General features: G+C 35.8%; 1 protein-coding gene across 7 annotated transcripts in view; it reads left to right on the top strand.

Moving 5' to 3' along the window:
• Positions 1–23,625, top strand: part of MAP4K3 (mitogen-activated protein kinase kinase kinase kinase 3) — a 185,787-nt gene that overhangs the window by 103,077 nt on the left and 59,085 nt on the right. For all 7 annotated transcript variants that reach the window (XR_008700194.1, XM_055539867.1, XM_055539869.1 and 4 more), the window contains 10 exons: positions 3,099–3,163; positions 8,166–8,221; positions 8,778–8,825; positions 11,243–11,285; positions 12,769–12,841; positions 15,612–15,743; positions 15,939–16,001; positions 16,088–16,169; positions 16,266–16,376; positions 20,937–21,015. Coding sequence is in view for 6 of the 7 variants with exons in the window: in XM_055539867.1 (XP_055395842.1) it covers positions 3,099–3,163; positions 8,166–8,221; positions 8,778–8,825; positions 11,243–11,285; positions 12,769–12,841; positions 15,612–15,743; positions 15,939–16,001; positions 16,088–16,169; positions 16,266–16,376; positions 20,937–21,015 (752 nt within the window). In the remaining variant the exon portion in view is untranslated. The remainder of the gene's footprint in view (positions 1–3,098; positions 3,164–8,165; positions 8,222–8,777; positions 8,826–11,242; positions 11,286–12,768; positions 12,842–15,611; positions 15,744–15,938; positions 16,002–16,087; positions 16,170–16,265; positions 16,377–20,936; positions 21,016–23,625) is intronic.

Below are 23,625 nucleotides of genomic sequence, written 5' to 3'. Positions count from 1 at the left end.
TATATTAGAGATAAAATTGAGAAGCATATGAAACAAGAATACATAAGCACATATCCCAGTAGCCATCAGAGGACTTACATCATCATCTCACTTCTGCAGCCTCTGGAAGACTCCACTGTATTCTCAAAAAAGAGTGCAAAGGGCAAGTAATTTTTAGTGTTGTTATGAAAATGGGTTTAACCTTGCTGATCCACTGAAAGGATCTCTGGCACTCTTAGAGGGCCCCAGACCATACTTTGAAAACCATTGTCCTAAAGAAAGGATTCAGTCTAGAGAGATCAGGCTATGAAATCCTGCATTATACATATTGAATTATAGTCTCAGCATCATTTCAAAGAATATTGGTTGATGGACTTGCCTGAGTCTTACACCTCTCTGTGCAACCAAAGGTGCAGAGAGGTGCCAGGTGGTAATTCTGAGCAGTATACATAGCTATTCATGTCACCAGTGGAAAAATTACTTCTTAAGCTCATTAGTGGAGAAGGCAATGGCTCCCCACTCCAGTACTCTTGCCTGGAAAATCCCATGGACAGAGGAGCCTGGCAGGCTGCAGTCCATGGGGTTGCTAAGAGTCGGACACGACTGAGCGACTTCACTTTCTCTTTTCACTTTCATGCATTGGAGAAGGAAATGGCAACCCACTCCAGTGTTCTTGCCTGGAGAATCCCAGGGATGGGGGAGCCTGGTGGGCTGCCATCTATGGGGTCACACAGAGTCAGACACGACTGAAGTGACTTAGCATAGCATAGCATAAGCTCATTAGTAACCTCACTTCTTGTTGTTTAGTCGCTAAGTCATGTCTGATTCTTTGTGACCCCATGGACTGTATCCTGCTAGGCTCCTGTGTCCATGGGCTTTCTCAGGCAAGAATACTGGAGTAGGTTGCCATTTCCTTCTCCTGGTGATCTTCCCAACCCAGGAATCAAACCCACGTGTCCTGCATTGGCAAGTGAATTCTTTACCACTGAGCCACTTAAGAAGCCCAGCTAGGTCATACTTTACCATCAGCTGCCATGTCTCAGTTTCATCGGTGCGTGGACCAGCTGTAAATGTGAGGTCCTGATTTCTTTCGCTGGGCTTCAGTCTCTTCAACTTTGTAGAATCATGGCAGTTTGTACTCTTGTTTGCTGACCACACTCTTTAATAGTTTGTGTTCGCTTGTTACATGGTGCATCGTCCATCGTACCCAACCAGGTCAGCTCACCTCTCAGGTCTGCTTCATCACACCAGCACTGCCATACGTGTCCACTTGTTAGTATACTGTTCATGTACTACTCTGAGGGCTTCCCTTGTGGCTCAGCTGGTAAAGAATCTGCCTACAGTGTGGGAGACCTGGGGTGGGAAGATGCCCTGGAGAAGGGAAAGGCTTCCCACCCCAGTATTCTGGCCTGGAGAATTTCGCAGAGTCAGACACGACTGAGCACCTTTCACTTTTCACGTGCACTCCTCCGAATAGTACTTAACTCTGGGTGCCACATTTTAAGAGACACTGACAAACTAGAGACCTTCCAGGTGAAGGTAACTAAACTGAGGCATCCACAAACAGACCGTTGTTTTACAGTATGACCTCAGCCCGTTCTAGCTTCATGTCTTGCACTCTCTCTTCAGGTAGCCTGAGTTCAGCTCATGCTAAATCATCCACAGTCTCTCAAATGTGGGTCTTCTTTCAGATTTTCATTCTTTTGCACAGACCTTTTCCATGTCTCTTGTCAGTGAGTTCCTACTTTAACTTCAAGACTCAACTCAAATGTTTTTTCCTCTCTTAAATATCCCTTAACTTTGCTAGTTATTTTACCTCTAGGTTCTTGCAGAACTTATACAAGGCCGGATTGTCCATTAATCAAACTATAATTCTGTCCAGGGGTCACCAGACCTTTTCTGTAAATGACCATATAGTAAACACTTTAAGTTTTGTGGATTTTGTGTGTTTCTCTTTATCACAATAGCTCACCTTTGCTTTTAGTACAAAAATCAGCCGCAGATAATATGTAAGTGAACAAGTTTGACTATGTTCCAATAAAACTTTACACGGACACTAAAATTTGAATTTCATATAATTGTCATGTCAAGAAATCTTCTTTTGACAACCCTCACCCAACCATTTAAAAATGTGAAAACCATTCATAATTCCTGTTCTGTGCAGAATCAGGCAGCAGGTTAGATTTGGCCCACTGGCCATAGTTTGCTGACCCTGGATCTAATCAGTTTGTTTATTCTTTCACTCACTCATGTATTCATTCATTTATAGAATAAATACTCATTTGCTGGATACCTAGGCACTATCGATACAGGGGTGAGAGAGACAGACATATGTCTCTATTATGTCTCTGTTATGAAGGCAGAATCTTCTGTGTTAGACTGAGCTTGCTCATCTCTGGCCCCGAAGAATAGTACATTTCCTGGTATGTTTTGAGATGAAGTAATTAATGATTCAACAAAGGAATGAACAAAGGAATAAGCAATTATTTCTTTGCTAATTATTTCTCCTGTGACTTATGATTATGCTGTCTTATAATGTAAATGTGAAAGAGAAATTCTACTAAAGACAAGTGAGTGATAGTTTTTTTTTTCTTTTCTTTTGTTCTAAGTGATAAATTTTTAAGAAAGGTTATTTTTGAAAGATCTTTGTTGAGTCTAGATATGAGGGTAAAATTTACATTTTGTCTGTTTTGTTGTTAAGAGCGCCATCAAAGTGATGTAGTTTAAGATGTATTGCTATTCTATGTGATAAATCTTCTATATAATTTTTGGTATGAACCTTCTAATTAGCATTTAACTTTTATAATACAGTCATAAGGTAGATGGATAACTGATGGAAGGGAAGTTTTTAACTAAAGGGACATTTTCTCTCATTTGAATGTGCTGGATGACATCTTTATATCCTGCAAAAGGTGTATTTTAAGAATTAAAACCTTAGGTTGAGTTACAGTAGCACATAAGTATCGAAGATTCGTTTACTCATAGAGATTAACTTCTCTCTTAAATAGCACATTGCATTTATGTGGGTTTTCAAGGTATTAACATACAGCCTTCAAATACTTGTTACTTCAAGTAGTTTTAATCATGAAAATGTGATAATGCTTATTTTCTTTTTATAGGCGAGATAAACTTTGGATTTGCATGGAGTTTTGCGGAGGTGGTTCCTTACAAGATATTTATCATGGTAAGACCAAAAGTTGTATGTTAAAGAGATTAGGTAGAATTTCTTAAAATGCAGTTATTTACTATATTAAACATCAGTGTTTTGTGGAAAGTATGTTTTATCATTATACTATATGGATACATAAGGAAATTTAAGATATATACAGGCAAAAGGAACATTTGCTTTCTAAGTTAGAAAGCTTCATGCAGTGGAATTATTTGCTAATTCTAAAGAAGGCATTTTATATATAGTTAGTTCAGTTGGAATAGGAAACAGGAAATAATAGATTTTCCAGAAGTGCTTTAGAAGGTATAATGAAGAAAGTGGGCTTTAAATTGGTCTTTAAAAGATCGGTGAACTTTGGGTACAAAGAAGAGAGAGATGTGCGCTCCTGGGGGTGAAGCGGCCGCACAGTGACATGAAGGTGTGGTTCGAGATCGCTCTCAATGTCTGGGGTGTGTCTGGAATCAGATCCAGAGAGCCTCGAAAGCCAGAAAGAGGGACTTACCAAGTAGTCTAGTGGCTAAGACTCATTGCTTCTACTGCAGGGGACATGGGTTTGATCCCTGGTCAGGGAACTTAAAAAAAAAAAAAGGTCAGAAGGAAAAACATGAAAATATTGAGTATTTCTGCTTTATGAAAAGTTACTTATTTTCTGAGAATATTTTTATTAAGTGTGGCTATTCTTTCTATTTGATAATTTTTTCCTTTTTATTAATAACATTTTGATTTCAAGGTTCGGTGAAAATTGAAAAATATTTGGCACCATTTGCATTACAGAACATAGTGTTTCTGGAAGTTGGTTATAAATTTTAAAAGCTATTTTCCCCTTTTATTGTCTTCATTTGGATTAATTTCTCTACTGTGCTACTTATTGATTTAATTTCCTTCTTCCTGAAGTTTTTTTCAACTAAGTCTCCTGGTGGTAAACTCAGTCTTTGATCCTCATTCTTAAATAATAGATTAAGCAGACATAGGCACATTTTCTCCACTGACAGATGTTTTCTGTCAGCATTTCAAAGATACTGGACCATTGTCTTCTAGTTTGTGTAGTTGTTGGTACCTTCTGCTAACTATTGATCCTTTGCAGGTAATCTTCCTTTCTTTCTAATTGCTTTTAAGATTTTTCTCTTCATTTTTGGTGTTTCTAGTATCTAAGCGTACATTACTTTTCCTGCTTGGGACTTAAAGTGCTTACGTATGCGATTTTAGTTCTTTTATCAAATCTGACAATGGTTAATTACTGTCTATTCAAATAGTTTCTCCTTCAGTTTCTCTGATTGCTCCATCTACAATTTCCATTCCATGTCTCTTAAAGTCACCTTCATATTTTCCGGTTTTTAGTCCCTCAGAACACTGAGGATACTCATAGCCATCATCCGGTTCACTGATTGTGCACATGTGATAAGTACATCCATTAGGGTTTAATTTTTGGTGACTGTATTTTTCATTTCCAAAATTGATTCTGTTTCAGGTCTCCTTCAATTTTTTGTCTTATTCTTGTCTTGTAATTTGTCATCCGTTCTTTTACATCTTTAGTTTTTTGAAGCAAACTTGTTTTTTAGTCTTAGATTGCTTCATAATTTCATCAGATATATATGATTGGTCTTAGATGTCTGATTCTGCTTTCTTCATTAGGAAGCAAGAAAGCCAGTTGTTACAGAAATAGGTTGTCATGTTATCTTTCCATATCAACCTTCTGATGAAAATAATATAGTAATATAAATTTGTTGGTCCTGATCTGTTTATGAAGAATCTATGGAAGAAATAATCTTGTGTTAACTTGCGTGCTGTCAGACATACATGCTGAGAATATACATGCTTATACACAGCTCCAAACCCTCTTTCTCTGCATTCACTCCTTTGATTTCACCTAGGTTTCTACCGAATAGCCTCCTCATGGCAATGTATAGTTCTCTTTGGCTGCGGTCTACAGTGCTGTCTACTCACATAACCATATAAGACGTGTACTTCCATTTCTCTGTGTGTGCGTGTGTGTGTTTCCTCCTCTCCTCTCTCTCTTTCATCATGTTGTCATTCCATTGGGAGTAGTATAAAATATGCTGGATTACTTTCGTTGGTCAGAGAGATGTTCTACTTTTCTAATAACCACAGTGCTTATGGGGTTTTTGTTTGTTTCTTTGCTGGCATATACAAATTATGTTTTGATCCATTATGCAATTTTTTTTTATTAAAGCGGCTTTTAAAAAATTATTTCTGTTTATTTCTGAAGCACCATTAAGTGAATTTTTATGTTTTTTCTTACTGTCCTTAATTCCATCATCTACTCAGTGTGATTTTTCTTACATTTAAATCTTCTTAAAAGGTGAACCATATTAGTTATCTGTTGCTGTGCAACACTGATCTTAAAATTCATTGTCTTAAAACAAACGTTTGTTATCTCACAGTTACTAAGGGTCAAGAATTAAGAATGGCTTAATTGGGTGATTTGCCTTGTAGGACAGGCCAAAACACGCATAAGACATTTGGTCCATGCTAAAAGTCCTTGCAGTTTGGTCCTGTGCAGTGAGCGTGTTTGGTTCATGCCACATGGTTTTATACAGGACTTGATATCAGTCATCTTTTAGCATGGACCAAATGCCTTGAGGACATTGTGGGCAGGACCAAATATCAACAAATACCAAGATCCATTTGGTGTGGATCGAAAGTCTTATGGAGGTTTTAGGAAGAACCAAATGTCTGCTAAAATGGGCGATTTTAGTTCATGGTCACTCATGAAGTTGTAGTCAAACTCTTGTCTGGAACTGTAGTCATCTGAAGGCTTGACTAAGGTTGAAGGATTTACTTTCTAGATAATTCACTTACATCAGTATTAGCAGGAGGTCTCAGTTCCTTACCATGTAGATTTCACCATAGGACAGCTTGAGTCTCTTCATAGGATGGCAGCTGATTTCTCCCAGAGGAAATGATCCCAAAGAGCAAGGAAGAAGCCATAGACTTTTTATGATGTAGTCTTAGAGTTGTATTCTGTCACTACCATTACAGTTTGTTCTTTAGAAGCAAGTCATTTTGTCCAGCCCGCTCTCAGGAAGGGAATTAAGTTGCAACTCTTAAGGGGGCTGTATCAAAGAATTCATGGACATATTTTTGACCACTTGGCTGGGGGCAATGGGGCAAATCCTTCTTCTCTCCTTTTGTTTACTTTTCTTTGCAGAACTAACATTAGAACTTTATACTGTTGCAACATAATAGATTTTTTGGTCTCTGTTTTTCATTGAACATTTTTCTTTCTGTTTGATGTTGTCCTTTAACAACTTTCTACACTCTGTTAAATATTTATGTTGAATTTTTTTCTCATTGATTTCATAATTTTGAGCTCATCTTCAGTGGGAGTTCCATATGACTTTAAAGAATGTCCTTTCAACAATATTGGATTATTTTCCCCAGGGCTCCAATGGCCTCATTGTTTTCGATATATATTTGAACTCTAAACCTCAGTGAAGAAGCGACCTTATGAATTCCAAGAGAAGATATCTTTTTCCCCTGTTCAGATCCCAGGCCATGACACATCCCTAGTCATCTCCTGGTGCTTATCTGCTATTTTAATGAAGATGTAGCCCTTTGAGGATTCTGGTTTTATGTGGGTGTTTGTTTTAACTCTTCCTTTGCAGGCCTATAACCGTTTCTTCTGTGCCCATGTAGGGGATAAAACTAAAGCCCTAGCTTACTAAGATTGGCCTTCTCCTAAGAGACAGCTAGAATATTTGACATTTTTACCATTCTGCTTTTCATTTCTCTTTTTGCTTTTGGCTTCTGAGCAAGTCTCTTAATATTTATAAGCTTAGCTAGGCATTTTAAAAATTATTTTAAAATGTTTACCTGGTGTTACTTTCAGGGTTTTCAAGTTATGTTATTTGTCATATTGTGGGAACAGACTTGTCAAGAAGGCCTTTCTTACTGGATGAGAGTAGGCTTATAAACCACAGAAATTAGTTACTATATGGTTTATCCACAGACATTGAAATTTAGCCTTGTCCCTAAAAGAATCTAAGTGAAATGGATTCTTTTCTCCCACAGTTGTAAAATACAAGTAGTCTGAACTACACATTTTTACAAAACGTTTTAAGTTTGTGCAAGTGGGAGATCACTATCTAGTATTTGATTTCATCGTTGGGACTTAATTCAATTTCTGGAATAGTTTCTCCCACCTAACTTACTTCTTATATTCTAAAGTGATTTAATAGTGAAAAAGAAAAAAACTGTTTGAATGTTTTTCATAGTTTTTCATAGCAGATGCACACAGAGGAAATACTATTCAAATATTACGATATGATTAAACTATCTCTCTCTCTATATATATATAGAGAGAGAGAGAGAGAGAGATGGAAAGATGTCGTGATAAGTGAAAAAGGCAAGTTCCAGAACTGTCTGTGTAATACGGTTCCATTTATGTTTATGTGTGTGTGCACTGCCTACCTGCACTGTATAAAACATCTGTGTGTAAAGTCATCTGGTAGAGATAGGCCACACTGTTGATTTTGTTTATTATTGGGTAATAGTGGTTTGGATCAGGAAGAGACCTATCTCTGTTGATTGAAATTTTTTATAGTGAACGTGTGTACTTTTATGTCTATAAAGCAAATAATTTTAGGGGAAAAGTATTGTTTTTAACTTAGCCAATAATACATGTTATGTCAGTTTTTTTAAAAAAATTTTAATAAAAACTAGTTAGACATCTTGGCCGTGCTTTCTTTAACATTTAAGAGGTATTATGATCAGGTGTAAAAAATGAAAATGTAAATTAATTTCATTGACTATTTCACTGTTTTATTTATTCTGTGAACATTTACTCAGTAGCCTTTCCATGCCGGGCACTGTTCTAAACACTGGGGATACAATGAGCAAATCAGGTTTTTTTAAATTCCTGCCCTCATGGAGCTTACATTTTAGTAGAGCTTAAATATATTAAGTCTGTTGCTTAATGGAACTTTTACAACTTTGTCTTTTATTGAAAAAACACACTTCGAGTAATTTTATTAACATTAATTTTCTCCTCTCATAGTAACGGGACCTCTCTCAGAACTGCAAATAGCATATGTTAGCAGAGAAACACTACAGGTAAATTCAATGCTAATTGAAAAGTAATGTTCTTTATTAAACTAAATGTTTGATTATTGTGCATAAGCTGTTAAGTAGAATAAGGATTAAATATTCCAGTTTGGAAAATTCTTGAATTTGTACATTATATTTGCAAATAAACTATTTAAAGCTTTAGTATGATAATATACCTCCTAAAATTGGATTTACTTATTTATTTTTATATATCTGTTAGTACCAAAGAAAGTCTTGAAAATTAAACGCTCTTATGGAATTGAAACTCATTCTGATACTAATTGGATATTTATTTTTAAAATGTTATTTCAAACTGAGCAGAGTTTAGTGAAAATTATTTGTCTTAGGAAAATTAGCAGTTCAGAGTGAGCTCTGCCTCTTTCATTTTCTTGATTCTTTTATCTTTTTGGATATTCCAGTAAAATAAAGTGATTGTCCCTAGAGCTTTCTGTGATGAGTAAATAAGTAAGAGAGACTACTACTGAGTTAACCACTTTAAATCCAAGAGTGTTTTTTGTAGTAAAGTCTTATTACTGTTTCTGACTTTTTTTTGAAACTCCAGGGATTATACTATCTTCACAGTAAAGGAAAAATGCACAGAGATATAAAGGTATATATCATATGTTTATTTAATGGCCCTCTTCTTCTTCTTAAAATATTCTGATCAAACTGAGCTAAATTGTCTCAATTATTCTATTTGATGAATTTGTTGTCTTAATATGTTGCTATAATAAAGTTGAGTGATACTTTGAAGATTTTCATTATTTTTTTATAGCAGCTCTATTGAGATACAGTTTACATACCATCAAATTCATGCCTTTTAAAGAGTACAATTGTGGATTCATGTTTTAATAACACATTTTATCTTGTTTGTGGTTATTTCTTTATAAAATGTAAATTAGGTCCATAACTTCCATTAATTTACGGACTTTAGGAAGTTTCTGGTTGGTCAAAATGTTTGTTCAGGTTTTTTTCTGTAAGATGTTTAGTAAATGTTGGCAGTCTTAAGGAACTGTCTTTAATAATGTATCAAGATGGGTAAGTTAAACCTTGACCTTTTCTGCTGGTCTTTAACTGGCAGGGGAGAGCAGGTGCCCCATGCATGCTTGGTAAAACACCCCGATGGTAGGACTCAGCTTATTTCCAAAGATAACTGACATCTCCTTTCTTCTCCCTCATCCACCTTACCTCCTGCTTTTTCATTCCCCCTTCTGTTTCCTGAGGTTTTCTCTAACAGAAGGGTTCTAGCCCTTTTGAGAGGAGGGGTGGATCATGTATTCTTTGAGTCTCTGATGAAAGCCATGGACTCTCTCCTCAGAAAATACCCTTATGCACATGCCTTCAAATTGTGCATGAAATTTCAGTGGACTCTCAGATCACCTGCTGAGATCCTCTGCTTTAAGTATGGTTCGTAAGCCACTTAAAAGACATAAGAGCCTTGGATACAAAGGTAGGGGGGATCCTAAGAAGATAAGTAAATCAAGAAAGATTCTGTCATTGGCACTTCAGTGATCTGGAAGAAGTGATAGATTTTTGTTGGAAATGGAGGTTGGAATGCTTTCTATGCAGAGGGAACAGTGTGGGCAAAGATACAGAGATCAGAATTTTGGGGTCATTTCAGGGATTGTAAAGTCCACATCTTACAGATTGAAGAGAAGAAAATGTAGGAGAGTGTTAGGAGAGCGGGTTGGCCAGGAGGTTTGGTGCTCCATTATGCAAAAACTTGTGTGCTGGACTCCAGAGTTTGGGCCTGATTAGGTAGATTCTGGCCATTACCACTATTTCTCCCCTGTCTAAGTCGCTATTATATCTCACCTGGATTTATGGAATAGCCTTCTAACTGGTCTTCTTGCTCCCATTCTTGAGTGGTCCTACAGGCAGTTCTCTACCTCACAACCAAAGTGACCTTTTAAACTCAGATCTTGTCACCCTTCTGCTTATAAACTACCATTGGCTTCCCGTGATACTCCATATATATTCAGTTTTTTTAACATGACCATTAAAGTTATGCATGATATGGCCCCTGCTTTCCTCTCTGACCTCATTTCACACGTCTCTTCGCTTTACTCATTCTGTTCTAACCACACTAAACTTGCAGTTCCTGGAACATGTCAAGTTCATTCTGGTCCCAGGACTTTGTATTCGCTGTTACTGGAATGTTCTAGATTTTAGCATGACTCTTACCCTCTCTTCATCTGAATCTCTGTGTAATTATCACTGCCTTAGAGAGGACTTTTCTTCCAGCTTTATCTTCAGAGTACTTACCTCTGTCTGTCTTTGAACCATTTGTTGTTTCATTCATTCATTCGTGTGGTGTGTGTGTATGTGTGTGTGTGTGTGTGTGTGTTCATTTTTAGATTTTCTTTCACTCCTACTTGGATGTAAGCTCCATGAGAGCTGTAACTTTTTTGTTACTATAACCCCAGAGCTTAAAATAGTGTCTGGTTGCTGGTAGTCTCTCAGGGAAAGAGGGATAAATGGGTGTGTAGATGGATGGATGAATGGAAGGAAGGAAGCATCATAACTACAGGTGACATGATATAAATGGTAATTTTAAAAAAATTAATCTGGAGAGAACAAATCGAAGACTCTGCAAGAGTCTAGATTGCTAGGGCCTAATTCAAGTTGAAATCACTCCTCTAGTTTTTTTTCCTTTTCCTCATGTCTCCCATTTCTTCTTAGAGCTGCAGTAATATCAGGGGGTGCAGATTTTGGTTATTTCTTCCTCTCTGGGGTGTGGGAAGGGATTTCCTGATATTTCTTCCCCAAACTTACTCTTATATAATTGATTGCATCCTGAACCATTGAGGCTGCTTACTTTTGCTTTCTCATTTAAAAGTTGCCCAGGGAGGAGGCGGGTGCAGCCTATAGAGGCAGTATTTCTATTTTAATTGGGCATACTTTAAATCATAAGTATTTCTAGGTCTGAGGCTGCCATTTGTTATTTTAAATGTGTATGTTTAATGTATTATATGTGCGGTCTGATAAAATGTTTCCTACTGTAACTAAAATGTTCTCACTTTGAAGGGAGCTAACATTCTATTAACGGATAATGGTCATGTAAAATTAGGTAAGTAAATTTGAGTTTCATCACTTACACAAATTTATTTCAAAGCATAGTAAGTTTGTTTTCCTCTGTAGGACTAGGTTTCCCCTTTCAGCAGTGTCTACATATTTTTAGGCAGAAATTTTCGTTGCAGGACATAACATATATAATCTCTATGTATTTGTTTCCTCTTCTCTTAAATGGGAATCAGATTTGTCCTACATATATTATAGATTTGTTATAAATAATGATGGATGATATAATGAATAGTGAAATAATATACCTTGAAAATTCTTTCACCTCTAACCCTAAAGGAATGGGACTTCTAGTAAGAAATCTGTATAAAATTACCCTGTAACCAAAAAGCAAAAAATCAATAAGGCCAAAAATCCTACCTACTTGCATAAGCTTTTAAAATAAAACACAGTATTAACTCACATAAAAATGCGATTTAGATGCTAAATGGGCTTTTATTTTCTAACTTTTGGTTGTCAGCTTATGATTAAAGCAGTTCAAAACCTAAATTTTAACTTAATTTGGAAGTTTAAGATAGAAAACATGTACAATATAGTAACTTTATAAAATTGTGTCTGTTAGGTTTGAAATGATTATTTTGAACTGCATGACACTATAAAATCAAAATTCAAATATTTATTTTCTAAAAATAAGATAAAACTATTTTGATCTATAGCCTACATTAGGACTAAGCAAATTTAAAAGTACAATAATTTGCATAAAAAAAATTTCCTAAGTCATCTCTATATATGAGAAAAGCAGCTATCTATTGATGGCTTAGTGAACAGTTTCCATCTGCAATTTAATGTTTTGTGTCAATATTATGTGCCTTAGAGACCTCCTATATATACATATATATAATATATATCTTAGTTTGTAAAGACTTATAAATCGTTCATTAAAAAACTAGAAAATACAGAATTCAACATACTTAAATAGCAACATAAAAATAAACTGACACAAAGATACATTTCTTGATAGTGATTGATACTGGTATTAGAATTTAAGATTTTTACAAAAAGATTTTTGTAAATTTTCTAAGATTTTTAGAAAAAGTCTGTTTCAATGTCATTTCATGGTAGATTTGCCAGTAGAGATTTATTAATTTTTTTTTAATGTCAGCTGTCATGTGTATGGCAGGAAATGAATGGAATATATTCCTACTTAAGGTCCCTTCCAACGACTTTCCTTGAATTTCAGGTCCTGGGAATTAGAAATTATAACATTAAGTCTGGCAGGTTAGAGTCTCTCAGTTGTTTCTTCATCAAAATTATTGTCGTTTGATTCACGTGGGGATGTATGGGAATCCACATGGCTATCATGCACCATATTTTGTGATATTTTAATGCTAGTCCACTTAAAGATTTTAGAGTGATGTTTGAGAATGTCTCATTTCTATGAAATTAATTAAAATAATTATTGAAATTTTTTCATGTTACTTTAATTTTACTTTCAGTTTTATTTTCTAAATGTTTCTCTCTTTTTTTAATAGCTGATTTTGGGGTGTCCGCTCAGATAACAGCTACGATTGCCAAACGGAAGTCTTTCATTGGTACACCATATTGGTAATTTTATTTTGACTGATAATTTAACTTTCTGTTTTTCTATCATTATTGTATGCAGTGTTTATTTAAAAATAGACTGAATGGTCTAAAACAGATTAAGGAGGTCATCAACAGGCCAAGTAATTTAGGCATATACACTGTAGATGAATTACATAATCATTGAATATTCTACCATGTTATTTTTTTTTTTTTCATGTTATTTTTCATCAAGTGGAAAAGGCATTAAAGATCGATGTGGCTTTTAGAAGACCTGATACAAACCTGATGGTTCAAGTTTTTCCCCCCAAAACTCTCAGCTCTCGGTCCTACACATATTATATATATTTTCATAGTCAGTCTGTATTCTGACGAATTTTTCAACATTATATTATTCACAGTATTCTCTTGCTCAAAACTTTTTGAACCAACTAGTTGGAAGGAACCTAGTCATCAATAAAATGATAATTGGCTTACATTAAATTTTACTTATTTCTGGGGTTCTTGGCTTGCTCGTTGGTCTTTTCCTTCGCACGCTCTTAGATTTGTCCTTCCTCCTATTTGCCACATCATTTACTATTATTTTACTTCTGTCCAAATATGTCTTCTAGATTTTTCAAAGACGATATGTTTATATTTCTCTTTTTGTTCTCATTATTTGGGGTTGATTTCCGAGAGGAATAAGAGATTAAAGAGTTATCTGTTACAACTCTTTTTAGGTACTCTGTCTCCTCAGTTTGATTTTAAACATCTGGAGGAGCTCTCATTCATTCTCCAGAATCTAACATGATTCTCCTCTGACTCTCCCTCAACTCCCTGTCTCATATCATGTCTTTCCCACCTAAACTCTAGGGATGTAGAATATTTACAGAATCTCTCATTCACTGTCACTAAGGTTGGCAGTTATTTCAGTTAATCTGAAAAAGTCTGTGCTATTGGCAGATCTCAAAATTAATACACTTCACATGTACCTTAAACATTTTATTTCAATTTAAGGTGAGTGTACTTTTTTTGGCAGGGGACAGTCTTCTGATATAGGATCAAGGCCTTTTCTTTGTGCAGATAACTAGTTAGATGTATGCAAATGAACCATGTTTTTTTAGTTTGTGTTTCTCTAAAGTCTAGTGAGAGCCTAGCCAGTCAGGTTTGTTGAGGTATGAATGTAACATTATTAGGTGTACGATTCTGTGAATGTTGAGAAACTCTGTGGTTGTGAAAAATGCCACCACAATCACTGTGAAACATAGGTTTCCATCACCCAGGAAAGTTTCCTTTTGTCCCCTTTCATAAATTATTTTTGCCCATCTCTAGCCTCTGGCAGCACCTGCTCTGATTTTTGTCTCTATAGTTTTGCCTTTTCCTCCAGTGTCATGCAGATGGAATCATGCAGTCTATAGCCTCCTAATCTTTCACAGCTGTCCTGTTTTTAGCCTGGTTTGCCAGATTTTTTTGGTTTTTCATCTTTAGAAACTTGTCTTCAAGAATCTTTTCTAAAGCATACATTTTCATTTTCATGACAACTTATTCTTTTTACCTTCATAATAAATTAGTTTTTATAATTAATTAAATTACATATTCATAGTAACAAATGTAACAAACAGGTTCACAGATGACTCAGTTGGCTGTGGTAAGGATGCAGCCTAATGGCAGGAGTAGAAGTACACAGGATGGAATCTGCCACTCATATTTTTGTAGAGGAAGAGGGAGCATCACCTGTGAGCTCGTTAAGGTGCCACCTGTGTGCACCTTCATCCTCTACAGGGCATTTCCACAGCCGTCAATAAAGTTAAAACCGTCACCCTTAACAATTCACTTTTCTTATGATAATTTGCATAGTCATAAGAGCTACTTTAAAGTTAAAAACCATCTTAAGATCAAGGGTTTAGAAAATTAGAAGGAGTTTTATTGTTTGTTTGTTTACTTGACTGACTGCCTTGACTTTCCTGAAATAATACCGGGAAAATAAACATTCTTGTAAGGCTGCCTAGTTAAATCATACTTTTTTTTTTAAATCATACTTTTGATATGTAAGAGTTGAAGTGTTTATGTCATGTATTTATTTTCAGAACTACTGCTTAGGATTTGAAATGTTTTATATTTGAAAATGAGTGTAAGTATTTAATAAAATATAGATTTATAGAGATAGAATAAGGCTACAATAAAGTTGAAAGAAACAAAAAATTTACTGAATTTAGGTAACTTTCCTCTTAGTAAATACATTTCTTTAAAAAAAGCAGACCCTCATTTTTATAACTTTCCACACACCAATTAAGTTTATAGTAAATACTAGTTAAGTACTAAATCAAGATTCTTGGTGCCCTGGTAAATAGTTTTGGTCAAGTGAAAACAGTCAGAGACCAGATGACAGTTATTGATATAAAAAGGAAGAGCTAAATGATAAATTATTTATTACAGTATGTAATTTCTCTATAGAATTTTGCATATACAGAGGAAGAAAGATTGGGGTTTAGACAAATTTAGTACATGTTGCTCTATTACATTTGTAAATTGTTATAAACCTTTATACTAAATAGCTAACTTAACAAAGTAACCGATGAGAAACCAGTAGGGGCTTGGGATGGGGAGGGGCTTGGGATGGGGAGGGTCTTACGAGATGTCACGATCTCATCTTAAGAGATCTCACGATCTTGGGAAATACGAGCCATGTTAAGTACTACATACTTACTTTTCAGATGTCAAGGTCTAAGTAGGCCTCAGCTTACATGTGTCTGGTGGGAATAAGAAGATTAAAATACAGTAAACAGTTTTTTCTTTTCTGGAATATTTCCTTCAGGATGGCTCCAGAAGTCGCAGCTGTTGAGAGGAAAGGGGGGTACAATCAGCTGTGTGATCTCTGGGCGGTGGGGATCACTGCCATAGAACTTGCTGAGCTGCAGCCGCCTATGTTTGACTTACACCCGATGAGGTCAGTGCGTCATACCTGAAGAATGCTGTGCTTAAATTGAGGTTCCATCCCCCTCCCAGTACTATTTATCATGTCCTGACCAAATAGCATTCTTAGTTTTGCTTCACCTTATTTGGGAACAGTAGTAGTAGAATTAATGTTTTATACTAAAGTATGCAGTCTTAAAATGCTGTGTAATGATTGTTGATTTTTCAGAGCATTATTTCTAATGACAAAAAGCAATTTTCAGCCTCCTAAACTAAAGGATAAGATGAAGTGGTAAGTATGTTTGTGCTATTTACTTTTACAGTCATGAGCAAAAAACAGAATTGAAATTTTAAAATCTGATTTTCAAAATTTCTTAGGTCAAATAGTTTTCATCATTTTGTGAAAATGGCACTTACCAAAAATCCAAAGAAAAGACCTACTGCTGAAAAGTTACTGCAGGTATTATTTTCACCCTGAAAAATGTCTTTTTTTCAAGAGGTAAGATGTCCCTTAATCAAGACTTCTAATAAGTACTATGTTGTTTTATCTTTATAGCACCCATTTGTCACACAGCCTTTGACACGGTCTTTGGCAATCGAACTGTTGGATAAAGTGAATAATCCAGATCATTCCACTTACCATGATTTTGATGATGATGATCCTGAGGTAGGAACTGTTTTTACCATTTTTACCAAGTGGTATATGTAATGTATGTGTATATAAGTATATACATCTTGGAATCAGTTTGCTTAAGGTCTGGGTCTAATTTAAATAAACTCTTGAGGGAAGAAATACCCCTTGATTTTGCCTATCCTAGAGAAGTCATGAGCTGAGTTTTTTCTGTTGACTTCTTTGGAAGACTGTTTTCTGAAAATATTAAAGGTAAAGGGTGCATTGCAGGCAGGGAAGTCCAATAGTAAAGGCAGAATCATCTAATCCACTTCTTGAAATTACTCTAGTTATTTTAAAGTAGTCATTTTAGATGAAGTTGCCAAATAAATAACCCATTGTAAAAGAGAACGCAAATGGAACCACCTATACAAGATGTTAGAATATACACAAAATTTCTGTTCTGTTTTCTTCTCCAAAAGAATCCATGTACAGTACTTCATGAGTTATTAGTGGTTAGTGGAAAGTATAGGATTGACTTTGTTAGTGACTAATACCCTAATTGTCTGCTATGTTTATCCAGTGTAATTAGAGAATTAATTAACCCTAGTGTGATGGGAGAATAGATATAAAAGGAAGCTTTCACTTTGGTTGGCATATTTAGCATTCCTAACTCAGCTAATAATTGTGACACCAAAGATCAACTCATATATGTTACATGTCAGGATTCTGTTACTGAGTATGTAGCTGAGGTGGATAGTCGTGAACTTGACTGGCTTTTAGAAGGTACTTAAAATGGTGTAAATTTCAGCGATGATACTGAAGAAACTATGGCTCTTGGTGGTCAGAAAGATGGTCTCAGCTTATCTTAGGTCAGAGAACCTTTCTATCAATTCACCACTATTCTAACTTATATTTATACAACTGTAAATAAGCCATTGTCCTTTTGTTTAAAGGTCTGGAAAAGCATTTGGAAATTTAAAAAACTTAAAAATTATTAAATATTATTGACTTTATACTAGGGAGAAATTGGGTTTTGTTGTTTTGCTTTATAAATTCTTTTTTAATTTAATATATAGGTGTTGCCTTGATTTGGATGGTAGTAAAGGACTGTAAAAATGATCAAGTGAGCTGAAATCCTGCAAAGCAATCTAAATTGTCCATAAGGAAAATTATAATTGTTTTTTGTCAGAAGATTAAAATCTCTTATTGTCCGTTTTAAATGTATGGAGAAGTGAAAAATAGTACAACTAATATTTAGTACACTGTGATATACTATAACCTATGAGAATTGTTTCTTTTCTTTGTTTAAATAAAAAACTACTTTGGTGGATTATTTCACTATCAAGTAGTCTATTTATTAAGTAGATTGCACAGTGTCTGCCTTCTTCTTGTCATTTAACTTCATGACACAGAGCAGGTTATTTTTATGCTTTGGTGAATGTCATTTTCCTACGTTCAGAGCGCCTCTAGCATTTTATCCTTTGAACTTTGAATGTATGAAATAATCTCCATATTCCTATGATATGAAGTTTTTTGCTAGTGCCCCTTCTTCTAGGGCATCTTCATCCTTTTTATCAAAACTTCTTTCTTCACTTGCATCAGCTTCATCCTCACTAAGTTACCATGGCTGTATGTCTGCAGTCTCTTGAACAGCAGCAATGTCAGCATTCTCACTGTCGTCTGTTTTATCTTGTAATTTCATTTCCAGCATTAATCCAGAGTGATCACTTTCTATTTCTTTGCAGCAGTTTTATCTTTGTTGGCTAATTCCTTCTTTCAGTTAACAAGTTTTTGTAAAAATGTCACATGAGTATATTATCCCTGGGAGACAGGGAAACAACACAGCTACACACTTTGCTGTCTGTACATGAATTGAATAACAGATGCTCAGGGATCAGTCACAGATGTACTTTGAAAGTAGTGATGTGATTAGCCACTGATCATGATGTACATCTGTTATTATAAATAGACTATAAGTCATCTTGCCTGGTGGCTCAGTCAGTAAATAGTCTGCTTGCAGTGCGGGAGGCCCAGGTTCAATCTCTGGGTCAGGAAGAGCGATCCCCTGGAGAAGGAAATGGCAACCCACTCGAGTATTCTTGCATGGAGAATCCCATGTATAGAGGACCCTGGTGGGCTATAGTCCATGGGGTCACAAAGAGCTGGACTCGACTGTGACTAACACACACACATAAATCTATAGTCATCTGTGGACTGAAGAGCTCACAGTGAAGTTTCTATCTTATGCAATTACAATCAATATACTGAATGTTGATAAGATACTAATATACTGAATAACATATAATTAATAACTCATAATATGCAATTAATATATTGGTGACTAAAATTTGAATCATATTATAGAGGACTAGTATAATTTAACTATATTATAGTAACTGAAATTCATGCGTATCAAGATTCAGCATATGGACTGCCTGTTCTCCTTCAGTGCATTAGATGCTGCGCATTAGATGCTGCGCTGTTGTCCCTCACTTCATCCTGTGTATTTGTGCTGGATTATAAAGTCCTTTAAAATGTGTTTAAAGTGGAGAAATAATAAACCAAATGTAGAAGCAAGCTGTAGAATAAAGACTCTTCTGAAATTTTCTCATATGGCAGAGAAAGAAATTTCTCCTTATCAAGACTGTGTTACTGGTATTATAATTATAGGTTAAGGATGGGGGTAGCTTTTCTTTTGACCACAGTTTAAGATCTTTTTATTTTTCTTTTTGATCATACTTTCCCCAGAGAAATTTATGATGATTTATACATATATACTACAGTATATGTTATGCATAAAAGGTAATATCTAACAGTCTTATTATATGCATATGATTTGTAATTGCTAAGTATTTGAATGTGCTTAGTATTTCAGCAGTTGCCGATACTATGTATATATTGTGGAAACTGAATTCTCTTGAAAATATTTAGCACGTGTACTAGTTCTACTTTAGTCTTTAGTTTTTCTTTATTATACATTATTCACAATAGAAGAAAGTCCACTTTTCCTGTACGGTTCCCGTGTAATTTCTATTTTAGAAGTACTGCACATTGAAGTAATTGTGATTCTGGTTTTTACTTGATAGTATTTTCTTCTATATGTTAACCCATTTACTAGGCACAACATTGTAAGATTTAATAACTTTATACCTTTGAAGCTGGGAAAGTAAAACGATTCTCATAGAAAGGGCGGATTTCATGCATGTTCACTGATAACAGCAATATGTGTTACTAATCTAACGTGATACCTATTTTTGCTTGTTTTTGTTCCAATATTGTTTTCAAAAGTTCAGGGTTTTTCTCATTCTGCAGCTAACTAGCTGAATGTCCTCATCTATAAAATGAAGATAAAGATTTGTTTCACAAGTTTGAGAACAGAATGGGCTAAGGTATATGAAAGCACTTTGTAAACTACAACTCACTGTATGTTTGAAGTTTACTTACTTTTTAAAGTTATTTTTGCTTCTGTTTTATTACCCACTGGTGTTTTAATATTTGGGTCTCTCAGATTCATATTTCTTTATTTCCTGAGAGATGTCTACACTGAGAATAGTTAACCTGGGTCCTGTTCTTGATTTGCCTTACAGAGTCTTAAGAATTGGAGCTCAAGTGTTTACAAATTACATTTTCCAAAAAGATAGATGTAAGAGTGTATCTTCTTCCCAGCTAATAACTTCAAAGATAATGTTTCACACACAGGGAGAAAAACCTATTTGGTACGTGAAATAGATGCTGGCATAGAGTATATAGAATGAAGTTGCAGAAGCTTTTCAGATAGAGCCATTTTTACTCCATAAAGATTGGAGAATGTCCATGTGTTAATATTAACAGTAAGAAGAACTCACCCCCACTTCCCCTCCCCCAAGGATACCGCTCTCTGAATGTGGCAGTACACATAGAGAGATTTTAATAAAGTAAAAGGAAAGAAAATAAAGTGCTGCTTCTACAAGAAAAAACATTAAGGCAGGGGAAATGTTGTGTTTACTAGGTAAGAAGACCATAAATCATTAATGCCTTTAGCATTATTTCATTTCATTTATTTTATCCTTGATATAAGAAGTTGAGGCAGATTTTTTTTTAATTACAATTTTCTCCTCTGAAACAGGGAAAGCTTGCTGCAGCTTTTGAACACCTATTGTATTGTCAAAATATTCATTTTTGAATATTTATTTATGTTCAACTCATAAGAACACTCCTATATTCACTTACAAGAATATGCCTGCAATGCCTGAGACCTGAGTTCATTCCCTGTGTCGGGAAGATCACCTGGGAAAGAGAATGGCTGTCCACTCCAGTTTTCTTGCCTGTAGAATCCCATGGACAGAGGAGCCTGGCAGGCTACAGTCCGTGGGACCACAAAGAGTTGCGCACAACTGAGCAACCAACACTTTCATAAGAAAACTCACTGGGAACCTGCTGTGGATAATGTCTATCCCTAAGCTTTAGCTCCCAATTTGAAGATAAAAGAGTTTGCAGTTTGTGGTTGCCATTTAAAAATACTAATAATAAAGTTGTATTTCGTTCCCATTTTTATGTAAAGTGAGAGCTTTCTTTCATATGTAGGTAATTCTGTGGACAAGACAGTGACTTGTCCTTGACTTTGTTCTTTCCTAGCCTCTTGTTGCTGTCCCACATAGGATTCACTCAACGAGTAGAAATGTGAGAGAGGAAAAAACACGCTCGGAGATAAACTGTAAGTATATATTGTATAGAGTTTGTAATTTAACAATGAAAAATAAGATTTCAGGCTGTAATTTAGTTGTCATTATTTTTGCTCCATTTTCTTCCAAATAGTTTTTATGTTTTAGATGCTTTGAAAGGTAGAATTTAATTAAGACAGTAAGAATTTTGTTTTCTTGCTCCTGGGAGCTTTCTGGTGGTGGCTGGGGATGTGTATTTATGTGTTATTGTTTGGGAAGAGGAATAAAATTCCTAGAGTAGGCAGGATAGAAGGAATCAAGGCAGCGCTCCCTAAACTTCCTTGTTGGTAGCACTTGCCTAGAGAGCTTGCAAAAATGCCCTTTCTGATTCAGTAGTTCTGAGGTGAAATCTGAGATTCTGTGCTTCTGACAAGCTCCCAGGTTACAAAGAAGCTGATGGTCCAGAAGAGGAGAGGGCTGCAAACTTAAAAGCTAAGTAAGGCAAGTAGGGACAGACACTATCACCATTTAATAGAAAATAAAAAAGAAATGCAAAGATGAATAGATCTACCTGTCGGGTGGAGTCATACAACTGATTAATAACAAGCCCGAGATCTCTCAGCTTCCAGGCCAGAGGTCTTTGGCTCCACAGAAACCACCTCAGCACACGTGTGTGACCTTCACCCTGGAAGTCCTTTGTGAACCTTCCTTTGGAATGGTGGCTGCACCTTACACTGTATATTAAGTTCTTGGCAGATTTTGGTGCTGGTGCTACCTAGAATTGCTCATATAAGATGGAAATTCTTGAAAGATAAGCACAATCTACTTGGCAAAAAGCCCAGGACTGGGATTAATACTTTGCCTATAGTCAGTTTTGTGACCATGTTAAATTACCTTTATAGCTCCCACTGAAGCCACGTGGTTTAAATTTGCTAATTTCTCCTCTAAAGTGTTTTTCTAAAAATGACAACCTTAGCATGCAAGCATTCCCCATTAAAAAAAAAAAAGCCTGTTATTTTCATTTATTTTATTTATTATTATTATTTTACTTTGGCTGTGCTGGGTCTTTGTTGTGGCATGCAGGCTTAGTTGACCTGCGGCATGTGGGATATTCCCAGGGATGGAACCCATGTCCCCTTGATTGCAAAGTGGATTACTCAAGCACTGGACCACTAGGAAAGTCCCCCATTATTTTTTAAACTCTAAAAAATTCATTTATTTTATTTTTGACTGTGCTGGGTCTTCGTTGCTACGTGTGGGGTTTCTCTAGTTGGTGGCTAGTGGGGCTCCTCCAGTTGTAGTAGGTGGGCGTCTCATTGCGGTGACTTCTCTTGTTGCAGAGCACGGGTTCTAGAGCATGCTGGCTCAGTAGTTGTGGTGCAAGGACTTAGTTGCTTGGTGGCATGTGGAATCTTTCCAGGCCAGGGATCGAACCCATACCCTCTGTATGACAGGTGAATTCTTAACTATTGGACCACCAGAGAAGTCCTCCATTATTTTTTAATATGTGAAAGTAGTTACAATATGTCTTTGTCATTTCTTTAATAATACAAAAGGTGATTAGAGATACCTTTGTAGTTGATTCAGAAAACCTTATGTGTTCAGTACTATTGAAAATCTGAAGTACTTTCTATTATGCTTTCCAGTTACATTTTTAAGTTGTATTGTCAGGCCCTTTATTGCAAAGTGCAGTTACCTCTGGGTCCTTCTTTAGTAGTTTGTATCAGTGATTAATCAGCTCCTAACTACGTATGCACATATATTCTATTTAGCTAAATACTGTTACCCTAGTTTTTCTGAGATACTGATATGCCCCGTTTTTGGTGGGAGCAGGTGATACGTGATGGACATTTTCTCACCATTTACCAGTAAGAAAGGTGTCATGTCCCTCTAGTATGTTGAGGTAACAACGGGATTAAAATCACCACTTCTTACAACTTGTGGGTTTGATATTTGAACCTTTAAAATCTTGTACAATGTTCTAGTATATGCTTTCTTAGGATGTTTTATGATTTTATATGAGATGTTATAAAGTATAGGCAGTCATGCTATTGACGATAAAGACAGGCTTTGAAAAATAACTTATTTTAGTAGTCGTATATCTTTGTTCCTTTAATAATGTTTTCTGTTTACAATTATATGATGTCTCTTCATGTAACTGAGGTTTTCTGTTTATTAAGCTAAATGGTGTTAAGGCAATATATATAGAAACTGACTCACTTTCAGAAAAGTTATTACTCTTTCCCTTTTAGAAAGTCCCCTCCGCCTTCAGTTAAATATGGTAAGCAAAGACTTGCTTTGAGAAGAAGTAATTCTGGGGCTCTTCTTGTCTGCCATAGTAGGATCAGTTTTGACCCTAATAGTGGTGATGGGTCAGCAAGTGATCATGTCAGAGCTGTTTCAAAGAACTAAGAGGGAGTTTTCATCTGGATGCTGCTGCTTAGTCAGTTCAGTTGTGTCTGACTCTGTGTGACCCTATGGATTGCAGTCCACCAGGCTCCTCTGTCCATGGGATTCTCTAGGCAAGAGTACTAGAGTGGATTGCCATGTTCTCTTCCAGGGGACCTTCCCAACCCAGGGATTGAACCCGGATCCCCTGTGTCACATGCAGATTCTTTACTACTGAGCCACCAGGGAAGCCCTTTCATCTGAACAGTAAAACA

This window comes from Bubalus kerabau, chromosome 11 (assembly GCF_029407905.1).
Source record: "Bubalus kerabau isolate K-KA32 ecotype Philippines breed swamp buffalo chromosome 11, PCC_UOA_SB_1v2, whole genome shotgun sequence".
NCBI lineage: Eukaryota > Metazoa > Chordata > Mammalia > Artiodactyla > Bovidae > Bubalus > Bubalus kerabau.
Note: the sequence above shows the minus strand (reverse complement) of the source record. Positions and strands in the feature narration are given on the sequence as shown.